Raw genomic sequence first — 25,834 nt, forward strand, 5'->3', positions numbered from 1 at the left:
CTGTTAGACCCTTTACTTGAATATGCAAAGGACTTAACCCCTGTTTTAGATGTGGGCTCGGGACGCCCACTATTCTTGCCTACACCAATATAGCGGGCAGCGCACTTCTGGCTCATGATGAACGTGCACTTCCTGCTCGCCACATTGGTGGCTTAAGAGTCCGTTTAGCATCCAAAAAATTGGCATTGTGCAGTCGAATTTCTAGGCCAAAACATTTAGAGGGTCAATAACATCCTCCACCTTTCCAAAATAAGACAAGGAAAGAAAAGTCAAAAATCCACTTCAATTGTAATTATTGCCTATTTAAAAAAAATGCTATTTACACAATAAAATGAAAAAAATTAGTAAGGTGGACTTACACAACCCAGAGTCCAACTGTTGTAAAGAGAGTAAATATAATGGGCAAAAACATCCAGATACTGTACTTCTTCATTCTTAACTTATAATTTGTTTCTTCCTTCTGAAACACAGGAGATAAGAATTTAAAAAAATCTAAAAAGACTATTTGGTATTGTTGTAACATCCACACATCTCACCACATTTAAGATCATAAGAAACAGGAGCAGGAGTAGGAGTAGGTCATATGGCCCCTCGAGCCTGCTCTGCCATTCAATAAGATTACCTTCGCCCTCAACTCCACTTTCCTGCCCGATCTCCATATCGCTTGATTCCCCTAGAGTCCAAAAATCTATCGATCACAGTCTTGAATACACTCAATGACTGAGCATCCCCAGCCCTCTGGGATAGAGAATTCCAAATATTCACAACCCTCTAAGTGAAGAAATTTTTCCTCATCTTGGCCCCTTATCTTGAAACTATGACCCCTTGTTCTAAATTCCCCAACCAGGGGAAACAGCCTCTCAGCATCTACCCTGTCAAGCCCTCTAAGAATTTTATACATTTCAATGAGATCACCTCTCATGCTTCTAAACTCCAGAGAGTATAGGCCCATTCTACTCAATCTCTCCTAATAGGACAACCCTCTCATCCCAGGAATCAATCTAGTAAACCTTTGTTGCACCCCCTCTAAGGCAAGATTATCCTTCCTTAGGTAAGGAGACCAAAATTGTACACAGTACTCCTACTGTAACTGCTGACAAGTCACATTATCCACATTATCCGCAACTGATAATATCTGCAGTATTGGATGATGAGTTTTAGACACTCTTCTTTTACCTCAGAGAACCTGGGTTTAACTCCATCCCAGAAAAATGGACACGAAAGCTCCCTTCTTTGCTAGCTTTAAGGATGCCAAGTAAAATGATCATCCTGGAGGACAAGGATACCAATGGAACAAAAATAAGTTAAGGTTCTATATTGGGCCAGGTTACCGCCCAGGCAGTGAAGTTGAAAATGACGCCCAATGCCTCTAGACTTCCACCAGTCTCCCATCCCACACTATTCATAAACTCCAAATCTCCAAAACTCAGGTGCCCTTATGCCATCCTGCACTTTGTCCTGCTGGTCATCATCCCTTATCCTCGCTGACTTACAGTGGCTCCCAGCCCCCCAATATCTTAAATTTAAAATCCTCATCTTCATCTTCAGATCCCTCCATGGCCTCACCCCACCCTATCTCTGCAACCTCTTCCAGTCCACATCCCCTTGGTCTTCCAGCTCTTGACCTTTTGTGCAGCTCCTACCTCTCTCTGCTCAACTACTGGTGACAAGAGTCTTTAGACACTTTGGCCCTAATCTCTGGAACTCACTCCCTAAACACCTCCATTTCTCTCTCTACCTTTAAAAGCCTTCTTAAAATCCCATTTTCGAAAAGCTTTCAGTCACCCCTTCTAATCTTCCCCTCTACTGCTTGGCATTCGTTCCATTTTCTATTTTTTTTCTCGTCCCTTAGTATAGTACCCTGGGACTGTTTGTTTATATTAAAAGCGTAATATAAATACTGGTTGTCAATACTGGAGCAGAGTAGTGGAAGCTTGGTCTGCAGGGTTGTGCTATTACGTGAACTGGGTATCTACGATGCTCACATCAGATTGCCAAAGTGGAGAAGTATAATGTAAATAATAGCATAACAGTCAGGCTTTAAAATTACAGAAGAATGGGGCCCTAGATGGTTGAGTGGTTGAGACACATTATCATTTTATCTCAAAGATCCAGCTTCAAATCCAACCCAGACAGGATGAAAGTTTCCTTTCTGCTGGCTGCGAGGATCCTAAGTGAAGTGAGTTTAACAGTCTCAAACCAATTCCAACAGAACAAAGGCCAGGCAGCAAAACTCCCCACAATTTAGCATGCATTATCAACCTTGTATGGGAATGATTTACGCTATTCACTATTTATAGCATAAGTGTAAAGAAGTGTATAAACAATTAATTTACAATTTTGCTATATGCAGCAAACATCACTGGCACTGTAAGGATCTTTTGACCATGTTTCCACAAACAGGTTTTAGAAAAATAGTTACCTTAAAATGTGGTGTTTTATAGAATAGCGTATTCACACCAGTGAAAATAGGGCTTTGAGAACAGTATGTAATTAAGATGCTTATGAGCTATCATCGATGTTGTTTCCCCATATAAGCAATTCATTAGCTTGTCTCAGTAATCAATAAACACCTCACATCCATTGTGTTGGAAAGTCTCAGGTCCCGAGGTTCAGCAGGGGTTGTCTAGCCGGCTTTCTTTTTGAGCTGTGGGCAGAGGGAGATAAGACACAGAGACAGGAACACAGACAGACAGTCAGGTTTTTGAAACAGAAAACTGCAAGATACTCCGACCTAGCAAAGGCCAAGACTAATAGGTTAGAAATGCTGAAAAACGGTTAGAAGTCATCTTACTTAAATCAAGTAAGAGGACTCACTGATGTGGGGAAGTGTGGCATTTTCTTTATTTTGTATTATCAACAATAAGTTATACTAACTGAAATACATGGATCCAATCATCATCTGTTAATCTGTTTGTTCACATACTGTGAAATAAAGTAGTTTAACAACCTTGTCTCACCAAGTATTTACTCAGTCGGTTTTTAAAGATTAAATAAGCACGGGGATACTACTGTTGCACTCCTGGATTACACTATTATATAGTTAAATATTGGGTGGTCTGGGAACACCTCTAAATGCAAGACACTCAGACCACTTACAGGGGGGACTGGCACCCCTGCACCCTGAAAGAATATCTAAGGCAAGGCTCTGAACTTGTAACAACCATAATTTTTCCCTATTGAGCCCTCAAAAAATGTTGGTGTAGAATATTTAAAAAATGACATTCATGCCGGTATGCTCTTCTGAGGTTAAAATCGAGGTACATTGTTGGAATACAGCAGAGAAAGTTTTACTAAACCAGACCAACTCAGTCACCGAAAAAGACACAGATATACTCAAACTTCGCAACGTTATCACTGACAATGATTTACAGTTGCAACGCAGATTAACTCATCAACTGTACAGGTCCCATCGACGGCAACACACAGATGGAAACAGTGGCTCAGCCAACAGGACCTGCACGTCCAAACTTGACCGATTCTCTTAATGGTGACAACGGATCCAAATTTAGGATGAGTGGCACAAACAGAATACGCCTCAGGTAAACCGTAGATTATATAAAAAATAAACCACGGCTGATATGACTCATTCGCTTCTGTGATACCCGGGTTACGTGGGCCATACCACTCACGTTATTTACCGTAATCCGATCCCCTTTGGCTTGTTATCCCTCACATAACTACAAAAAAAAAAGTCTGTGACTGGGAACTTGGCCTCACATCAAGAGGCACACCAACTCTCCATTCATTGCCGCAAATGAATCAGACTTTTTAAAAACGCAGTCGCGCACTATAAAGCCACCTGTTACTGTATTTAGGAACATAGTCCATCAGTCTTCAATCGGGTGACAAACTTAAAAATAAAAGCAGCGTTGTTTGGTTGTGGATAGCTATGGGACTAGTGGTGGTCACTGTCCTGAGTGCAGGGGAATGAGTGAAGCGCAGTGCAGTGAGTGCCGTGCCGTGCCGCGCCGCACTGTCAGACGCTGCTCGCAACTCCCTGCACCCAGCCACAGCGCGCGCTGCTCCTACCTGACAACCAATGAGTGACAGCTCCCGAGACACCCACAGACTCTCGCACGCGCTCCCCCCCCCCCCCCCCCCCCCCCCCGGGGAGTGCCGACTCTTGATTGACACCTCAGGTCAATCCGAACCCGATCCCGGGGCGCAGCCGCGCCGTGACTGACAGCTCATAGAACAATGGAATAATCGAGGGGCAGGGCTTAACAATTGAGAAGTGTCAGCCAATCCGAGCGCCGTGGGAGAGGGGGGGGGGGGCGGTACCTTTCAGTCTGTCGTTCTTTGCCCTCAGTGTAGCCCGGGGCAACTCAGTGCCACCCCCTACTGGTCCAATTAAATAGACCCTCAGTGTAGCCCGGGGCAACTCAGTGCCACCCCCTACTGGTCCAATTAAATAGACCCTCAGTGTAGCAGGGGCAACTCAGTGCCACCCCCTACTGGTCCAATTAAATAGACCCTCAGTGTAGCAGGGGCAACTCAGTGCCACCCCCTACTGGTCCAATTAAATAGACCCTCAGTGTAGCAGGGGCAACTCAGTGCCACCCCCTACTGGTCCAATTAAATAGACCCTCAGTGTAGCAGGGGCAACTCAGTGCCACCCCCTACTGGTCCAATTAAATAGACCCTCAGTGTAGCAGGGGCAACTCAGTGCCACCCCCTACTGGTCCAATTAAATAGACCCTCAGTGTAGCAGGGGCAACTCAGTGCCACCCCCTACTGGTCCAATTAAATAGACCCTCAGTGTAGCAGGGGCAACTCAGTGCCACCCCCTACTGGTCCAATTAAATAGGCCCTCAGTGTAGCAGGGGCAACTCAGTGACACCCCCTACTGGTCCAATTAAATAGATCCTCTGTAGCAGGGGCAACTCAGTGCCACCCCCTACTGGTCCAATTAAATAGACCCTCAGTGTAGCAGGGGCAACTCAGTGCCACCCCCTACTGGTCCAATTAAATAGACCCTCAGTGTAGCAGGGGCAACTCAGTGCCAACCCCTACTGGTCCAATTAAATAGGTCCTCTGTAGCAGGGGCAACTCAGTGACACCCCCTACTGGTCCAATTAAATAGATCCTCTGTAGCAGGGGCAACTCAGTGCCAACCCCTACTGGTCCAATTAAATAGGTCCTCTGTAGCAGGCAATCTATTAGAAGGAAGAACAGAAGGAAGCATTGGCTGGAAAGTAAATCAGGAATCATAAAGTCATGGCTGATTTGACCAAAGACCTTGATGTATAAGGATCAGACAGCTGTCCAACGGGAGGTTAAATGTCCTGGATTCAGATCCTGACTAAATGCTTGTGCATTTCGAGGATTTTCTATTGTTATTTCACTTGCTGTGTAGATTTTAAAACAATCGCAGAAAACGTAACTTTCCTGTGGCATCTGTGTCCTTAACAGTGTACACATATCCACAAACCTGGAGAAAGATGGAAACATTGTAGAGTTGTTTTGATTCAAGGTTATTGTATAACATATTCTAAGTACAAAACAAGAAAGGACAATAACAGCATGCATTTATATAATGCCTTTTAACATAGAAAACATCACTAGTCACTTTACAGAGAGAGTAGAGAAAATAAATAAAATAGATAAAGGAACAAATGCTGAACCATGCTGGGAGAGGTGAGCAAAAGCATGGTCAAAAAGATAGGTTTTGAGAAGGTTTTAAAATGCAGAGAGACAAGATGGAGAGGCAGAGGGGTTTAGGCAGGGAGTTCCAGAGTATAGGGTCAAGGCAGCTGAAGATCAGCCACCAAAGGGAGAGTGGAGTGCACAAAGGGTCAGAATCAGAGAACCGATGGGCACAGGAGGAAATTTAAGGCTGGAGGAAGTTGCAGTGATAGGTCACCACACAGAAGTTCTAGCTCTCCATTCTTAGCTCCAACTCAATATTATTAAACTTGCTGACAAGGATGGTGCTATTGTTGTGCACCACAAGGGCCTCTTCCTGACTGAATTCAAACAGAAACTGTCTGATTCCTCTTCATATAGGAAAAAAGAAAGAACTTGCATTTATGTAGCACCTTTTATGGCCTCAGGATGTCCCAAAACACTTCACACAAGTGTAATTGTTTTATGTAGGCAAACACGACAGTCAATTTGCACACAGCAGGGAGATAAATAACCACTTAATCTGTTTTTGGTGATGTTGGTTGAAGGATAAATGTGATCAGGACATTGGGACAACATCCTTCTCTTTTTCAAATAGTACAATGGGTTTTTTTACGTCCATCTTAGCAGGACCTCTGTTACCATCTCATCTGAAAGATAGCTCCTCTGGTAATGCAACACTCCTTCAGTACTGCGATGAAGGGTCAGCCTAAATTGTATGTTCAAGTCCAGAATGGAGCTTGAACCCACAACCTTCTTGCTCAGAGGTGAGAATGCTTCATCTGAGCCGCGATAAGACTATTTCCCTCGTGACCATACCCCACTATCTAACACTACACCATGATCTACCAGTCCATCACTGATTTAATATCTTCCAGCCATTTCATCACTCCCCAACTCCTCAAGATTCAAAAACAGGACTATCTTGGAAAACCCATTGCTTCAGCTTGCTCCTGTCCTACCAAACCTATTTTCTTTTATCTTAACTCAATTTATTCTCCCCTTGTTCAGTCTCTATCCATCTACATCTCTGACTCTCTTTTATATTCTTTGCCACTTTCATGTTTTCAGCCTCAATTGTCTTCTTTTCAATATGGATATCCAGTTGCATTACACCTCCATCCCTCAATAAGATGGTCTCCAGGCCCTCTGATTCTTCATTTGTTTCAAACCAGGGAGCTATAATTTGCTTCAGTGCCTTGGGCTTGGGAGGAGAAAAATCAGCAATTCTTCCGGATCCTGATCAGTATCCAGTGATTCCTTGCTGGGAAGTTTATATATGTGTGAATGCGGATCAGGACAGGATCAAAATTGGCTGTGATATCCTCCATATTTGAATAGCTTGCTGACACTCACTTCCTATGCTCATGGGTGAGAGCTGTCATGCCAGTGGAACGATACTTCAGCAAGGAATCAATGTCTTTAGAAGAGGAGGGGGGAATTTGAAAAAAACAGGATATAGCAAAGAGGATAGGATGAACAATTAGTGTATTGCATTGAAGCTCTAATACATTATTTAGTGAAGTGGAAAGACACAGTTTCGCTCTTACAATTCCCCACAGTGAATTACCAATTTCAGGCATGGCAATGTGGGGAGGTCTGAAAGGACGGTTCCTGCAGGGAGAGAGAAGAAATTGGAAGGAGTTTTTTTAAAAATCCATTCTCAGGATATGGGCATCACTGGCAAGGCCAGAATTTATTGCCCATCCCTAGTTGCCCTTGAGAAGGTGATGGTGAACCACCTTCTTGAACTGCTGCAGTCCTTGTGGTGAAAGTGCCCACAGTGCTGTTAGGTAGGAAGTTCTATGATTTTAATCCAGCTACGGTGAAGGAATGGTCATATATGTTCAAGTCTAGATGGTGTGTGACTTGGAGGGGAACTTGGAGGTGATGGTGTTCCATGCACCTGCTGCCCTTATCCTTCAGATGGTGCAGGTCGTGGGTTTGGGAGGTGCTATCGAAGAAGCCTTGGTGAGTTGTTGCACTGCATTTTGTAATAGTACACACTGCAGCCACGGTGCACTGGTGGTGGATGGAGTGAATGTTTAAGGTGGTGGATGGACTACTGTTCAAGCAGACAGCTTAGTCCTGGATGGTGTCGAGCACCTTGAGTGTTGTTGCAGCTGCACTCATCCAGGCAAGTGGAGAGTTTTTTTTATTCATTCATGGGATGTGGGCGTCACTGGCAATGCCAGCGTTTATTCCCCATCTCTAATTGCCCTTGAGAAGGTGGTGGTGAGTTGCCTTCTCGAACTGATACAGTCCGTGTGGTGAAGGTTCTCCCACATTGCTGTTAGGAAGGGAGTTCCAGGATTTTGACCCAGCGACGATGAAGGAACGGCGATATATTTCCAAGTCGGGATGGTGTGTGACTTGGGGGGGAATGTGCAGGTGGTGTTGTTCCCATGTGCCTGCTGCCCATGTCCTTCTAGGTGGTAGAGGTCGCGGGTTTGGGAGGTGCTGCCGAAGAAGCCTTGGCGAGTTGCTGCAGTGCATCTTGTAGATGGTACACACTGCAGCCACGGTGTGCCGGTGGTGGAGGGAGTGAATGTTTAAGGTGGTGGATGAGGTGCCAATCAAGCGGGCTGCTTTGTCCTGGATGGTGTCGAGCTTTTTGAGTGTTGTTGGAGCTGGACTCATCCAGGCAAGTGGAGAGTATTCCATCACATTCCTGACTTGTGCCTTGTAGATGGTGGAAAGGCTTTGGGCAGTCAGGTGTGCCACTCGCTGCAGAATACCCAACCTCTGACCTGTTCTTGTAGCCACAGTATTTATGTGGCTGGTCCAGTTGAGTTTCTGGCTAGTGGTGACCCCCAGGATGATGATGGAGGGGGATTTGGCGATAGTAATGCCGTTGAATGTCAAAGGGAGGTGATTAGGCTCTCTATTATTGGAGATGGTCATTGGCTGGCACTTATGTGGCGCGAATGTTACTTGCCGCTTATCAGTCCAAGCCCGAATGTTGTCCAGGTTTGACTGTATGTGACCATGGACTGCTTCATTATCTAAGGAATTGCGAATGGAACGGAGCACTGCAAACATCAGCGAACATCCCCACTTCTGACCTTATGATGAAGGGAAGGTCATTGATGAAGCAGCTGAAGGTGGTTGGGCCTAGGAAGTTACCCTGAGGAACTCCTGCAGTGATGTCCTGGAGCTGAGATGATTGGCCTCCAACAATCACAGCCATCTGCCTGTTATGCACCTCTTACTGGCAATTGATAATATGACATAAGGAAAGACCTCAAATAGTTGTTTCATTTCCTCTTTCTCGTCTGGGGTGGCATGCCGAGACCACAAAAAGAAAACGCAGTGAAATAAAATTGTTTGATAAAAGTCATATAAAACCATGAGTGTATCCGATGAGTACCTACACTATACAGACTAGGAAGGTTCCAGGTTCAATCCATAGTTTGTGCTGTGTTAGGTAAATTTCAACTAAGGCAGCAGTATAGGGTAATACAATTGGTTTCTGTGCCTCTGGGCTGTAGAGGGAAACACTGAACAGGCTTCCTTCTCCTAATTGGCATCCAACAGGAATTAACCACGCGTGTGGGTGTCTGGTGAGGGCAGCATTGGGCTCGGCTGTGATAACCCCCACAGTTAAACAACCGTCATTGCTAAATGTCGGGACTCACACTTCAATAGTGGCCACTTGAGCAAGTTACAGGAAGGTGACTGGTGCCTTTGGAACCATTAGCACAGCAAGGAGTCAACATCGTCAGGAGACGGAGAGAAAACGGGCAGATAAAAATTAAGCAAAAAATATAGCGGAGAGAAAGCGAAAATAAAGTAAAACTGAATGGGTAAATGCATTGGCTGGTGTGGTACCGATTCATACAAATCAGAAAGGTCTCAGGTTTGATCTTTGATCTTGGTGAGTCAGTTGATCTCAATTAGATCAGTATCTCTAGACAAGACAGGGAACTAAAAATCAGCTGGAGTTGTAACATATGATACAATCTAGCAGCCCCTGTTGGAAGGGTGTTCATCAATGATGCAACCTGTGGTCAAATAGCCTACCAACATTCACTATTTAGAGTAACGCATAAAGAATGGCCACTTGGGTGAGATAACAAAGGGCTGCTGGCATCCAGATCCCAGCATGAATCAGGCCTCAGGGGAGTTGGGAGAAAATTGGCTGTAAAACAAAATAAACAAAACCAAAGGGAACTAATGACAGAAATATGTGGCAACTGCTGAATAATTTATTTCTCACCTCCCAAACAATATCTCCAGACAGCAACTGCTTTTAAAAAAATTGTTAATGCATGCATTAAATACATTGTTATAAATGTAGAGGCCCTTGAGTTGTAACTGAATAAGGTGGCAGAGTACAGTTAGGGTCTTCCTCATAGCCATTAACCAGTCAGTTCTCCTTCCCTAAGCCACCTGTCTTAAGAGCACTATTGCTGGCAGGATAAATGCCCCAGCTAGTTTAAAAGCCTTTTGTTACCACAATAGGCTTAGAGAGCTGTTTTTTTTTACTCTAGATAAGCAAAGGCTTTGGGGTACTTTAATTGAAGTGTTTAAAATGATGAAGGGACTAGTCTATTTTCATTTGGATAAACTGTATGAATTAGATAGGTTAGGGAGATCCACAAGACATGCATATAAGTTATGTAAGCACAGGTTAGATATCAGGAGGTCTTTATTTCATGGAGGGTCGTTGACCTATGGTACAAGTTGCTGGCTCATGCAGTGTGCGGATTCGTTGCAAGCGTTGAAAAGCGAGCTGGCCGAGTACCTGACTGTGGCTCATATCACTGTGCACAAAAGGTAGCTGTGATATTGGCCGATGTGCCTCATGGTCTCCGGGAACTTGTTTTGACTGGCTCTGTGGGGTCAGAGAGGAATTTCCCAGGATTTATCTTTCCATGAATTAGCCTAGAGTTTTATTTAATCTGGATTTAATCTGGATTTTTGCCTCTCCCAGGAGATGATATGGCTGCAGGTGAGTGGGAGGGAGAGGGATCATGGTCCTCAGTTGCAAAATGACTGTACGGGACAGGCTCGATGGACCAGAAGGTCTTTTCCTGTCCGTCATTTTCATATGTTTGCAAATCCTGGCATCCTCCCCAACTTTCATAGAATGTGAAGTCTTTCCCGTTACTGCTGGCACATGGCAGGTTCACAGATGGCCACATAAGTAAAGTCAGGAGGTTGAGGAGTCAGAATGACAAAGAGTTTATTTTTGGTTCTCTGCAGGGATGCTGAGAAGCTGAAAAAGTGAAGTGTCCTCCTGAACAAAGTAATGGGGAAACCGGTGAAATCGACACAAGTGGAGCACAATGTTCTCCAAGGGGCCAAGTGTCCAATACATGTTTGCACTTTAATGCAGATCTTAGGCACGATATCTGAATATTTAACCTGCTCATTGGTTGAATATCCAAAATATTGAGCCTGGCACATTAAGGGGGTAAAACTCTACTTAGCACATAGTGCATGAACAGGTTTTAAATTATTTGCCTTTTTAAGCATTCTGTCAGGAGCACACAAGTTTGGTGCTTTCTGGTACTATGTATTAGGGTGTGCTAAAATTATTCAATTAATTAAATTCAATTAATTAAATAAAATCTGGAATTAAAATACTAGTATCAGTAATGGTGGCCATGAAACTACCAGATTGTCGTAAAAACCCATCTGGTTCACTAATGTCCTTTCGGGAAGGAAATCTGCCGTCCTTACCCAGTCTGGCCTATATGTGACTCCAGACCCACAGCCATGTGGTTGACTCTTAATTGCCCTTTGAAATGGCCTAGCAAGCCACTCAGTTGTAAAATCTCGCTAAAAAAAGTCACAATAAGAATAAAACCGGACGGACCACCCGGCACCAGACCACGAGGCATCGGACACGACAAAGGCAAACCGAGCCCAGTCGACCCTGAAAAGTCCTCCTCACTAACATCTGGGGACTTGTGCCAAAATTGGGAGAGCTGTCCCACAGACTAGTCAAGCAACAGCCTGACATAGCCATACTCACAGAATCATACCTTTCAGCCAACGTCCCAGACTCTTCCATCACCATCCCTGGGTATGTCCTGTCCCACCGGCAGGACAGACCCACCAGAGGTGGTGGTACAGTGATATACAGTCAGGAGGGAGTGGCCCTGGGAGTCCGCAACATTGACTCTGGACCCCATGAAATCTCATGGCATCAGGTCAAACATGGGCAAGGAAACCTCCTGCTGATTACCACCTACTGCCCTCCCTCAGCTGATGAATCAGTCCACCTCCATGTTGAACACCACTTGGAGGAAGCACTGAGGCTAGCAAGGGCACAGAATGTACTCTGGGTGGGGGACTTCAATGTCCATCACCAAGAGTGGTTCGGTAGTACCACTACTGACCGAGCGGGCCCAGTCCGGAAGGACATAGCTGCCAAACTAGGCCTGCGGCAGGTAGTGAGCGAACCAACACGAGGGAAAAACCCACTTGACCTCATCCTCACCAATCTACCTGTCGCAAATGCATCTGTCCATGACAGTATTGGTAGGAGTGACCACCGCACAGTCCTCGTGGAGACGAAGTCCCGTCTTTGCACTGAGGACACCATCCAACGTGTTGTGTGGCACTACCACCGTGCTAAATGGGATAGATTCAGAACCGAGCTAGCAGCTCAAAACTGGCAGAATTTTATTCCAGCACAATCTGTAACCTCATGGCCCGGCATATTCCTCACTCTACCATTACCAACAAGCCAGGGGATCAACCCTGGTTCAATGAGGAGTGTAGAAGAGCATGCCAGGAGCAGCACCAGGCGTACCTAAAAATGAGGTGCCAACCGTGATGCTACAACTCAGGACTACATGCATGCTAAACAGCGGAAGCAACATGCTATAGACAGAGCTAAGCGATTCCACAACCAACGGATCAGATCAAAGCTCTGCAGTCGTGCCACATCCAGTCGTGAATGGTGGTGGATAATTAAACAACTAACAGGAGGAGGAGGCTCTGTAAACATCCCCATCCTCAATGATGGCGGAGTCCAGCACGTGAGTGCAAAAGACAAGGCTGAAGCGTTTGCAACCATCTTCAGCTAGAAGTGCCGAGTGGATGATCCATCTCGGCCTCCTCCCGATATCCCCATCATCACAGAAGCCAGTCTTCAGCCAATTCAATTCACTCCACGTGATATCAAGAAACGGCTGAGTGCACTGGATACAGCAAAGACTATGGGCCCCGACAACATCCCGGCTGTAGTGCTGAAGACTTGTGCTCCAGAACTAGCAGTGCCTCTAGCCAAGCTGTTCCAGTACAGCTACAACACTGGCATCTACCCAACAATGTGGAAAATTGCCCAGGTATGTCCTGTCCACAAAAAGCAGGACAAATCCAATCCGACCAATTACCACCCCATCAGTCTACTCTCAATCATCAGCAAAGTGATGGAAGGTGTCGTCGACAGTGCTATCAAGCGGCACTTACTCACCAATAACCTGCTCACCGATGCTCAGTTTGGGTTCCGCCAGGGCCACTCGGCTCCAGACCTCATTACAGCCTTGGTCCAAACATGGACAAAAGAGCTGAATTCCAGAGGTGAGGTGAGTGTGACTGCCCTTGACATCAAGGCAGTATTTAACCGAGTGTGGCACCAAGGAGCCCCAGTAAAATTGAAGTCAATGGGAATCAGGGGGAAAACTCTCCAGTGGCTGGAGTCATACCTAGCACAAAGGAAGATGGTAGTGGCTGTTGGAGGCCAATCATCTCAGCCCCAGGGCATTGTTGCAGGAGTTCCTCAGGGCAGTGTCCTAGGCCCAACCATCTTCAGCTACTTCAACAATGACCTTCCCTCCATCATAAGGTCAGAAATGGGGATGTTCGCTGATGATTGCACAGTGTTCAGTTCCATTCGCAACCCCTCAAATAATGAAGCAGTGCGAGCCCGCATGCAGCAAGACCTGGACAACATCCAGGCTTGGGCTGATAAGCGGCAAGTAACATTCGCACCAGACTAATGCCAGGCAATGACCATCTCCAACAAGAGAGAGTCTAACCACCTCCCCTTGACATTCAACAGCATTACCATCACCGAATCCCCCACGATCAACATCCTGGGGGTCACCATTGACCAGAAACTTAACTGGACCAGCCATATACTGTGGCTATGAGAGCAGGTCAGAGGCTGGGTATTCTGTGACGAGTGACTCACCTCCTGACTCCCCAAAGCCTTTCCACCATCTACAAGGCACAAGTCAGGAGTGTGATGGAATACTCTCCACTTGCCTGGATGAGTGCAGCTCCAACAACACTCAAGAAGCTCGACACCATCCAAGACAAAGCAGCCCGCTTGATTGGCACCCCATCCACCACCCTAAACATTCACTCCCTTCACCACCGGCGCACCGTGGCTGCAGTGTGTACCATCCACAGGATGCACTGCAGCAACTCGCCAAGGCTTCTTCGACAGCACCTCCCAAACCCGCGACCTCTACCATCTAGAAGAACAAGAGCAGTAGGCACATGGGAACAACACCACCTGCACGTTCCCCGTTTCTTCATCGTCGCTGGGTCAAAATCCTGGAACTCCCTTCCTAACAGCACTGTGGGAGAACCTTCACCACACGGACTGCAGCGGTTCAAGAAGGCGGCTCACCACCACCTTCTCAAGGGCAATTAGGGATGGGCAATAAATGCCGGCCTCGCCAGCGAAGCCCACATCCCATGAACGAATAAAAAAAAGCAATGCACCTTCCAGTGGTACATCACTTAGAAATAGTAAACCAGAAGGACCACATCACACTACTATAGAAAGCACACGGGGAAGGCAGAGTGGCACATTATGTTAACCATACATTTATTATATATTAAAAGCACTGAGTGGGTCATAGCGTACCATTTCAAAAGACACAAAAACCCCTGTGTCAACCTCCCATTTTAAGAGTTCACATTTACCCGCAACACCTCACACACCACTAGGTGGCACTGTGATAGGTGGTTTCAATGCTAAATGTCATATACGGTTCGGTGTTAAGAATAAAATAATCGCTGCTACTGTATACTGTAGTTTCAGTCTGATTGCAATTCCACAACCAGGTTCTTCATCAACGATATGCACAAAACCCATTTCTGAATATAAGTTGTATAACTCTTGTTGGAATTGTACTTTTACGTATTATGCAATTATTTTTAATAATTTACACTGGCCCACCTGACTGAAGTTAAGCTCCCCTTCTACACTCCTGGTCTACTAGTACTATTTACATTGGCTGCCCTGGCCAAAATCAGAGTCTCCTCACCATCCCATAGCTCACCCCCCACAACCTAAGATGCCAGAACTTACCCAGTGGTACTGCATCCCGATGTTGCACTCTCCTCCTGCCAATGGTTGTTCTCCAGCGGGTTGAAGCTGTGGACCTGGCTCCTGGTAAGATCATCCCAGCCGATACACCCTCTTTGAGATTTATTACCCTGCCCTATTTGTTGCCCTCGCCACACGCCCATATCATAGTAGGTCCAGCACAGGAGGAGGCCATTCGGCCCCTCATGATTGTGCCGGCTCTTTGAAAGAGCTATCCAATTAGTCCCATTCACTGCTCTTTCCCCATAGCCCTGTAATTTTTTTCCTTCAAGTATTTATCCAATTCCCTTTTAAACGTTACTATTGAATCTACTTCCACCACCCTTTCAGGCAGTGCATTCCAGATCACAACAACTCACTGCGGAAAAAATGTTTCCTCATGTCGCCTCTGGTTCTTTTGTCGATCACCTTAAATCTGTGTCCTCTGGTTACCGACTCTTTGGCAACTGGAAACAGTTTCTCCTTATTTACTCTATCAAAACTGTTCATGATTTTGAACACCTCTATCTGATCTCCCCTTAACCTTTTCTGTTCTAAGGAGAATAACCCCAGCTTCTCCAGTCTCCACAGAAACAAAGTCCCTGATACCATTCTAATAAATCTCTTCTGCAACCTTTCTAAGGCCTTCATATCTTTCCTAAAATGTGGTGCCCAGAATTGAACACAATACTCCAGCTGCAGCCTAACCTGTGTTTCATAAAAGTTTAGCATAACTTCCTTGCTTTTGTATTCTATGTCTCTATTAATAAAGCACAGGATCGCATATGCTTTTTTAACAGCCTTCTCGACATCCTGCCACCTTCAAAGATTTGTGTATGAGCACCCCCAGGTCTCTCCATTCCTGCACTCTCTTTAAAATTGTACCATTTAGTTTATATTGCCTCATCTCATTCTTCCTACCAAAATGTATCACTTCTCTGCGTTAAATTTCATGTGGACGCCCATTCCACCAGTGTATTTATGTCCTCCTGAAGTCTGTTACTATCCTGCACATTGTTTACTCTATTTCCAAGTTTTGTTCATCTGCAAACTTTGAAATTAATCCCTCTATACCAAGTCCACAGCTTTCTGTCCATTAGCCAATTTTGTATCCATGCTGCTAATGTCCCTCTAATCCCCTGGGCTTTAATTTTGCTAACAAGTCTATTATGTAGTACTTTATCAAATGCCTTTTGAAAGTCCATATACACATCAACTGCACTACCCTCATCAACCCTCTCCATTACTTCATAAAATAACTCAATCAAGTTAGTCAAACACGATTTTCCTTTAACAAATTCATCCTGACTTTCATTTATTAGCCTATACTTTTCCAAGTGGCAATTAAGTTTATCTAGTTTATTGTCTCTAAAGGTTTCCCCACCACCGACGTTAGGCTGACAGGCCTGTAATTGCTGGGTTTATTACTCTCCACTTTTTTGAACAGGGGTGTATCATTTGCAATCCTCCAGTCCTCTGGCACTGTCCCCATTTCTAAGGAGAATTGGAAGATTGTGGCCAGAGCCTCCTCAATTTCCACCCTTACTTCCTTCAGTAACCAGGTTGCATCCTATCTGGATCAGGTGACTTTCTACTTTGAGTCCTGCCAATCTTTTAAGTACCTCCTCTTTATCTATTTTTATCCTGTCCAATTTCGCTACTACCTCCTCCTTTACTGCTACAATGGCAGCATCCTCTTCTCTAGTGAAGACCAATGCAAAGTATTCATTTAGTACCTCTGCCTCCACAAGAAGATTTCCTTTATTGTCCTGAATCGGTCCCACCCTTCCTTTGACTACCCGTTTACTATTTATGTGTTTATAAAAGACTTTTGGGTTCCATTTTATGTTAGCTGCTAATCTATTCTCATACTCTCTCTTTGCACCTCTTATTTCCTTTTTTAGATCTTCTCTCTACTTTCTGTATTCAGCTTGGTTCGATACTGTTTTATGAACCTTACATTTGTCATAAGCCTCCTTTTACTGTTTCATTTTAATCTCTATGTCTTTAGTCAACCAGGGAGCTCTAGCTTTAGATGCCCTTCCTTTCCCCCTCGTGGGAATGTGTCTACTCTGTACTTGAACCAACTCCTCCTTGAAGGTATCCCATTCTTCAATTACTGTTTTACCTGCCAATTTTTGATTCCAATCCACCTGGGCAAGATCCCTTTTTAACTCACTGAAATTAGCCCTCCTCCAGTTAAGTATTTTTACGCTTGATTGTTCATTGTTCTTTTCCATAACTATTCTAAACCTGATATCATGATCACTTTTCCCTGAATGTTCCCCCACTGAAACATGCTCCACCTGCCCCATTTCATTCCCCAGAACTAGATTCAGCACTGCTTCCTTCCTCATTGGGCTGGAAACACACTGTTCAAGAAAATTCTCTTGTACACATTTCAGGAAATCCTCCCCCTCTTTGCCCTTTACACTGTTACTGTCCCAGTCTATATTGGGATAATTGAAGTCCCCCATTATCACCACTCTATAGCTCTTGCATCTTTCTGTAATTTGCCTGAAAATTTGCTCCTCTATCTCCTTCCCACTATTTGGTGGCCTATAATATACACCCAGTAGTGTAATAGCTCCTCTGTTGTTCCTTAATTCTAACCAAATAGATTCTGTATTTGACCCCTCAACTACATCATTCCTTTCTAGTGCTATAATAGTTTCTTTGATCAATACTGCCACCACCATTCCCCTCCTCCCACTCCTTACTTTCCTTCCCTATCTTTCCTGAATACCTTGTAGCCAGGAATATTAAGTACCCAATCCTTCCTCCTACCCACTGAGGTGTTCTCCTTGCTCCCAGCCAGGAACCTACCCAACCCACCCACCCCATATAGATGGTTTCCTGAGCCCGCCCACTCCCTGCTGACACAGTTTGCCACCGTGGCCCTCCACCCTCCAACCTCCCCCTCTAAGATAGTTGGCCCTCCTTGCTGCCGATGGAGTTTGCCAGCCTGCCCCCTTCACACAGAGGCACATTCCCTGCCCCCTCTCCCCATCCTTCTCCTTTGTCCCACTCTTCTTTCCATCTCCCCGTACCCATCCTCCTTCTCTCTTCGTTTCCCCAACCCCTACACCTCCACCTGTCCCCTGTTCTCCGTCTCTGTTAGTACTTTATATACCTCAATGAAGTGCCCCACCCTCAAACCTTCTATTCTCTAGACTGTAGAATTTAAGTTTATCTAATCTTTCCTCATAATTTATCGCTTTTACATGTGGCATTGTTCTTGTTGCTCTTCACTGGGACTCTCTCAAAGATATGTTTGCTCCTTTTAAAATGTGATTGGACGCAATGTATTATAAAGCCTCAGTATAAGAATAATTACCCTCCGCTATGCTGTCCAATTATCTCAACGGTCTATTTGATTTCTTAATTGTCTCTCTAGATTGGCCCTGAATTTCCTCGGGGCCTGCAGGCTGTCATACAATGGGAGGGTGGGATTTCTGGCCCCAACCATGCCCCGAACCCATCAGAATTCTTGGGGCCAGGACACTTACATACACGGGCAGGTGCCTGCAGCAATATCGGCACAACTATGGTGGCCACCTCAGAAAATTACAGTGGGCTAGCCCATAGAAATGCGCAATAACAAAAATCCAACCTTTTCTCAATAGGCCTTCAACAGCTTCTAATGCCCTTAGCAACGCTGAATGACGGGGATGTACAGACATCCCTGGCACTCGGTATTGCTCAGTGCATAAATGTGGGAATTATGTCGCTGATGTTATTCCCACATTTGGATGTGGCTGCCCACCCACAAATACCCCAGAAATTCCAACAAGGGAAACAGGTATGGGGACCCAGCATAATCGGGTCTCACCCCAATTTTCACCCTTGCTAGGCCCCTTGCTCCCAGATATGCTGTTTTAATGCCAGAAAGGCTGAGAAAATTCAGACCCAATGGGGTAGATCTTGACTTTGTTCCGTCAACACATTGAAGTAATGGAAATAAAAATCAGGAGAGATGTAAAATGGGCTGCCGACTCACTATCACCCATTTTGCACTATCGCAGTCTTAAGATCCACCACAGTGTCTTGATGTTGAAATTAAAAATCCTCCTGTCACTCCCAGGTGCCATTTCCCTTTTCTTGATTGTCCCTCTATCATAGTATCATAGTAGGTACAGCCCAGGAGGAGCCCATTCGGCTCATCGAGCCTGTGCCGGCTCTTTGAAAGAGCGATCCAATTAGTCCCATTCCCCTGTTCTTTCCCCATAGCCCTGTATATACTTTCCCCTTCAAGTATTTATTCAATTCCCTTTTGAAAGTTACTATTGAATCTGCTTCCACCACCCTTTCAGGCAGCACATTCCAGACCATTACAACTCGCTGCGTAACAAAATGTTACTTCATGTCTCCTTTGGCTCTTTTGCCGATCAACTTAATTCTGTGTCCTCTGGTTACTAACCCGTCAGCCGCTGGGAACAGTATCTCCTTGTTTACTCTGTCAAAACCGTTCATGATTTTGAACACCTCTATCAAATCTCCCCTTAACCCTCTCTGTTCTAAGGAGGAAAACCCCAGCTTCTCCAGTCTCTCCACAAAACTGAAGGCCCTCATCCCTGCCACCATTCTAGTAAATCTATTCTGCACTCTCTCTAAGGCTTTGACATCCTTCCTAAACTGTGGTGCCCAGAATTGAACACAATACTCTAGCTGAGGCTAAACCAGTGTTTTATAAAGGTTTAGATTAACTTCCTCACTTTTGTACTCTATGCCTCTATTAATAAAGCCCAGGATCCCACATGCTTTTTTAACAGCCTTCTCAACTTGTCCTGCCACCTTCAAAGATTTGTGTATGTGCACCCCCAGGTCTCTCTGTTCCTGCACCCGCTTTAAAATGGTACCATTTAGTTTATATTGCCTCTCCTCATTCTTCCTACGAAAATGAATCATTTCACACTTCTCTGCGTTAAATTTCATCTGCCATATGTCTGCCCATTTCACCAATCTGTCCACGTCCTTCTGAAGTCTGTTATTATCCTCCACATTGTTTACTCTATTTCTGAGTTTTGTGTCATCTACAAACTTTGAGATTATACCCTCTATACCCAAGTCCAGGTCATTAATATATATCAAAAAGAGCAATGGTACTAATACTGACCCCTGAGGAATACCACTGTATACTTCCCTCCAGTCTGAAAAACAACCGTTCTCCACTACTCTCTGCTTTCTGTCCATTAGTCAATTCTGTATCCACGAAGTCTATTATATGATACTTTATCAAATGCCTTCTGAAAGTCCATATACACAACATCAACCGCACTGCCCTCATCAACCATCGCCATTACTTCATAAAAAAAAATCAATCAAGTTAGTCAAACACGATTTTCCTTTAACAAATCCATCCTCACTTTCATTTATTAGCCCATACTTTTCCAAGTGCCAATTAATTTTATCCCGGTTTATTGTCTCCAAAGGTTTCCCCACTACCAATGTTAGGCTGACTGGCCTGTAATTGCTGGGTTTATTACTCTCCCCTTTTTTGAACAGGGATGTAACATTTACAATCCTCCAATCCTCTGGCACTGTCCCCATATCTAAGGAGAATTGGAAGATTGTGGCCAGAGCCTCCGCAATTTCCACCCTTCCTTCCGTCAGCAACCTAGGATGTATCCCATCTGGACTGGCTGACTTTTCTACTTTGAGTACTGCCAAACTTTTAAGTACCTCCTCTTTATCTATTTTTACCCTGTCCAATATCACTACTACCTTCTCCTTTACTGCTACAATGGCAGCATCCTCTTCTCTAGTGAAGACCGATGAGAAGTATTCATTTAGTACCTCTGCCTCCACAAGAAGATTTCCTTTTTCATCCCAAATTGGTCCCACCCTTCCTTTGACTACCCATTTACTATCTATAAAAGACTTTTGGGTTCCATTTTATGTTAGTCGCTAATCTATTCTCATACTCTCTCTTTGCACCTCTTATTTCCTTTTTTAGATCTCTCTACATTCTGTATTCAGCTTGGTTCGATACTGTTTTATGAACCTTACATTTCTCATATGCCTCCTTTTACTGTTTCATTTTAATCTCTATATCTTTAGTCAACCAGGGAGCTCTAGCTTTAGATGCACTTCCTTTCCCCCTCATGGGAATGTGTCTACTCTGTACTTGAACCAACTCCTCCTTGAAGGCCATTGTTCAATTGCTGTTTGGCCTAACAGTTTTTGATTCAAATCCACCTGGTGGGTGGTGTCCTCTCGTGTGATGGCGGTATCTGTGTCGATGATCTGGCATGTCTTGCATAGGTTGCCGTGGCAGGGTTGTGTGGTGTCGTGGATGCTGTTTTCCTGAAAGCTAGGTAGTTTGCTGCGAACGATGGTCTGTTTGAGGTTAGGTGGCTGTTTGAAAGCGAGTAGTAGAGGCGTGGGGATGGCCTTAGCGAGGTGTTCGTCGTCATCGATGACATGTTGAAGGCTTCCCCGGAGCGGACAAACTACGCCATGTTCTTCGCAGCCTTCAACGACACCACACAACCCTGCCACAGCAACCTCTGCAAGACACGCCAGATCATCGACACAGATACCACCATCACATGAGAGGACATCACCCACCAGGTACATGGTTCATACTCCTGTGACTCGGCCAACGTTGTCGACCTCATACGTTGCAGGAAAGGATGCCCCGGAGCATGGTACATTGGCGAGACCATGCAGACACTGCGACAATGCATGAACGGACACCGCGCAACAATCGCCAAACAGGAGGGTTCCCTCCCAGTCGGGGAACACTTCAGCACTCAAGGACATTCAGCCTCCGATCTTCGGGTAAGTGTTCTCCAAAGCGGCCTTCGAGACAAACAACAACGCAAAATCGTTGAGCAGAAATTGATAGCCAAGTTCCGCACCCATGAGGATGGCCTCAACCGGGATCTTGGGTTCGTGTCACACTACACGTAACTCCACCAGGGAAAAAAAAGTTATCTGTTTTTAATACAACTGGTCATTCTATCTCTTTCTCTGCCTTTCGGGTGTGTGTGTCTCTCTCGCTCTCTCTGTCTTTGTGTTGTGACCATTTGTGTATTCGGTAGTCTTGCATGTAATGTTTCCCTGTCTGAACACCATTCAACTCCTTTGATTGCTTTGATAACGGGCAGTTGGAAAGATTATCTGTAATCACCAGGCATTGTTCTCTGACTATATATGCTATACCTTTATGGAATCCTACACTCACCTGACGAAGGAGGAAGCCTCCTAAAACTTGTGATTTCAAATAAAACTGTTGGACTATAACCTGGTGTTGTAAGACTCCTTACATGATGTCATAGGGATGGCCTTGCCTCTTCCATTCCTTTCCCCGGCATATTCTCACACGCACACACATCCACATACACGCACACACCTAGTTTCCACATTTTCAATTTGTATTCACTTTTGATCATGGATGGAAATTAAATTGTAATAAAGCACAGAGTCATACATTATGAACAGATTATGTTTTCCACCTGTCTGAATCCTAGTCAATGAGTCCACTCATTTGTCTGATTACTCAGGAACATTTTCTGTGTGTCCTTGACTAAAGCCTATTAAATCTCAGACCTGTGACCAATGCAATTTTTGAACATTGGTTATATGTTACCCACTAACCATCCACTAGCTATACAATATATTTACCCTACGCACCCAACAGTAACATGTTGCATACTGTTGCCGCAGAGCTATTCCCCGCCACAGCTCACTGAGGGTTCAACTCCTGCACCACTGCACCCGTCCGTACCTTGATGTCAGTTTCTATGGGTGGTAAGTTTTACCAATGATCAGGACCAGCAGAACTATAAGAGGTTCCTATAGTCTGCAGAGCGAGTGTATTCCAAGTCACAGTAAAAACCTGTAGTTCTTATAGTTCAGTTAACAGATTATTTGTTGCGAACTGTTAGGTGGATAAAATAGATGGTATTAAAAAAACTGGTAAATTATCACATTAGAGCACAGATGGAATAATCATCTTACACAGAGGCCTGTGACAATTCACAAAGGAGACTGGGATTCCTATTCTGGACTCGTGGCTTAACATTTTGCTACATTGTCTCCTGTAGTTGTAAAGACATGAAAATGGCCACATGAAGGTCTATGTAGGATGAGGGAGTGGGAGGGTCACATGATTTCAACTCTAAGCCTTTAAGTGATTTTTCTTGTTGACACACATGATTTGCCCAAGAAATGAAGAAACACAATTTAATCTGAAGTATGAGTATTGCACCAAAACTTAATTTTGCATTATGTAAGATTCCATCCTACAGTGCAACTCCTCCTGATGTTAACAGTTAGTCTCCTGGAAGGCTGCTGATTGTGGTCTGATTCATAATAAAATGTTGTCATGGAAAACATGAGTCATTATAAAGGAGAAGTATAATTTAGGACATATCAGGTGGATATGGTAATTTTTTAAAGCGTGTTGATTAATATGGACAATTCAGTATTAATGGATGATGCAGCTTTTCTCCTGAAAGATGCATTGATAGACATCTTACTGCCCAGGATCAGCTTCAGAATGGCATGTTTTATGGAGAACAGCATTAGTTGGCAGTTTGCTCAAACTTATATTCATATTAAAAACACAGGCATATTGAAAAGTGTGATCACCTTACTTTTGAAACTGCTGAATTTGGATTCATTTCAATGTTTCAAAACTCGAAATGGTGAATGAACGATGAAGATTTCTTCTGTACGCCAGACGGAGATTCTCCATCACCTTTCTCTTCCCCTGCCAAGGAGATGCCTGGCGTCCACTCAGTGCCATCCCATTGTAGTGCAGTTCAGACCAGGAACGATGGAATGGGCAATGAACCAGTCCAGGCCATTATGTGCCAGTTCAACACACAGCATCTCTATTCCCCACACCCCCATCCATCCAATGGAAAAGAAACACAATATAATAAGGTTTTCTCCCAATGGCAGTTTAAAAAAAACTGTACAAATAAGGTCCTTTGGGAAATTTCTGAGAAACATCTACATATTCTGATGCAACTCCCCACCACAATGGGACAATTAGAATTCTCTATAACCTCCTCCAGCCCTACAACCCTCCAAGAACTCTGTGTTCCTCCAAACCTGGACTCTTGCGCATCCCCGATTTCCTTCGCCCCACCATTGGTGGCTGTGCTTTCAGCTGCCTAGGCCCTAAGCTCTGGAATTCCCTCCCTAAACCTCTCCACCTCTCTCCCCTCCTTTAAGACTCTCCTTAAAACCTACCTCTTTGCAAGCTTTTGGTCACCTGACCTAATATCTCCTCATGTGGCTCAGTGTCAAATTTTGTCAGATAACACTCCTGTGAAGCACCTTGGAACATTTACCACATTAAAGGAGCTATATAAATGCAAGTTGTTGTTGTTTCATTGAGAATACTGCTACCAGGCAGTGCCACATCAAACAACAATTGTTTGTTTTCAGTCCTCAGCATATCCATTATGAATATCACACAGTACAATTACAACCTCAGTGAGTGTCAGCAGCCTGAGCGACTATCCTAGCCTGGGACATTAAGGCCAGCAGTCCTGCCCTCACCATGGCCCCTGCTGACATTAGGTAACTCAGCGCAAACCAAGGATCAAACATATGGCCTCCGTGGTGTGTACATCTAAGTCTCACTCGGGGTGTTGTTCTTGCCCACTGGATCACCTGGAAATCACTGTTTGTGGTGGAATACAAAGGGGTGGAAGTAATGTTACAGCTGTACAGAGCTCTGGTCAAACCCCATCTGGAGTACTGCATTCAGTTCTGGGCACTGCACCTCAGGAAAGATATATTGGCCTTGGAGAGGGTGTAACCCATTTCCCCAGAATGATACCAGGGCTAAAAGAGTTAAATTATGAGGCCAGGTTGCTTGGACTAGGCTTGCATTCCCTTGAATATAGACGGTTAAGGGGTGATCTAACTGAGGTGCTTAAGATGATCAAAGGAATTGATAGGGCACATAGAGAGAAATTATTTCCTCTGGTGGGGGAATCCAGAACAAGGGGATATAACCTTAAAATTAGATCTGGGCCATTCAGGGGTGATGTCAGGAAGTACTTCTTCACACAAAGGGTAGTGGAAATCTGGAAAACTCTCCCCCTAAAAGCTGTTGAGGCTAGGTCAATTGAAAATTTCAAAACTGAGATTGATAGATTTTTGTTCGGCAAGGGTTACGGAACCAAGGTGGGTAGATGGAGTTAAGCTACAGATCGGTCATGATCTAATTGAATGGCAGAACAGGCACGAGGGGCTGAATGGCCTACACCTGTTCCTATGGTTAGCATACGAATATTTAACTGATTTGTGCAACACCCCTCTGGTCACTAAAAGAAATACTTGCATTTATATAGCGCCTTTCATGACCTCAGAATATCTCAAAGTACTTTACAGCCAATGAAGTTCTTTTGAAGTGGAGTTGCTGTTGTAATATAGGAAACGCAACAACCAATTTACACACAGCAAGGTCCCACAAACAGCAATGAGATAAATAACCAGATCATCTATTTTAGATGTTGGTTGAGGGATAAGCATTAATAGGGCACCGGGGAAAACTCCCCTGTTCTTCAAAGTGTGGTTTGTGATCTTTTACGTCCACCTGAGAGGGCAGACAGGGCTTCAGTTTAACATCACATCCGAAAGACGACACCTCCGACAGTGCAGCACTGGAGTGTCAGCCTAGCATTATGTGCTCAAATCTCTGGAGTGATACTTGAACCCACAGTCTTCTGAGTCAGAGGCGAGAGTGCTATCACTGAACCTGGGCTGACACCTTCTAATGAGGGCACTAACTTATTTGAATTAAATGGTTTAAGAGCTCCATTATAATAATGGACAAAAGAATGTTACACGAATGCATTAAGTATTCCTACACTAATTATCACAACAGTAATTTTCAAGCTGTAAACTCTACTGAGTCAACCCAGGGGTTCTAGCTGTTTCCTGACAGGGATGTGGAGA

The 25,834-nt window shown here is 44.6% G+C and overlaps 1 protein-coding gene across 1 annotated transcript in view; it reads right to left on the reverse strand.

Moving 5' to 3' along the window:
* The window catches only part of tmem150c (transmembrane protein 150C), a 32,648-nt gene extending 17,722 nt beyond the window's left edge, over positions 1 to 14,926 (reverse strand). The window contains exons 1-2 of the mRNA XM_067978102.1: positions 14,912 to 14,926; positions 360 to 460 (exon numbers count right to left, since the gene is read on the reverse strand). Of these exons, the coding sequence (XP_067834203.1) occupies positions 360 to 460; positions 14,912 to 14,926 (116 nt within the window). The remainder of the gene's footprint in view (positions 1 to 359; positions 461 to 14,911) is intronic.
* Between the last annotated feature and the right edge of the window lie 10,908 nt (positions 14,927 to 25,834).

The sequence above is a fragment of the Heptranchias perlo genome, chromosome 1 (assembly GCF_035084215.1).
Source record: "Heptranchias perlo isolate sHepPer1 chromosome 1, sHepPer1.hap1, whole genome shotgun sequence".
Taxonomy (NCBI): Eukaryota; Metazoa; Chordata; class Chondrichthyes; order Hexanchiformes; family Hexanchidae; genus Heptranchias; species Heptranchias perlo.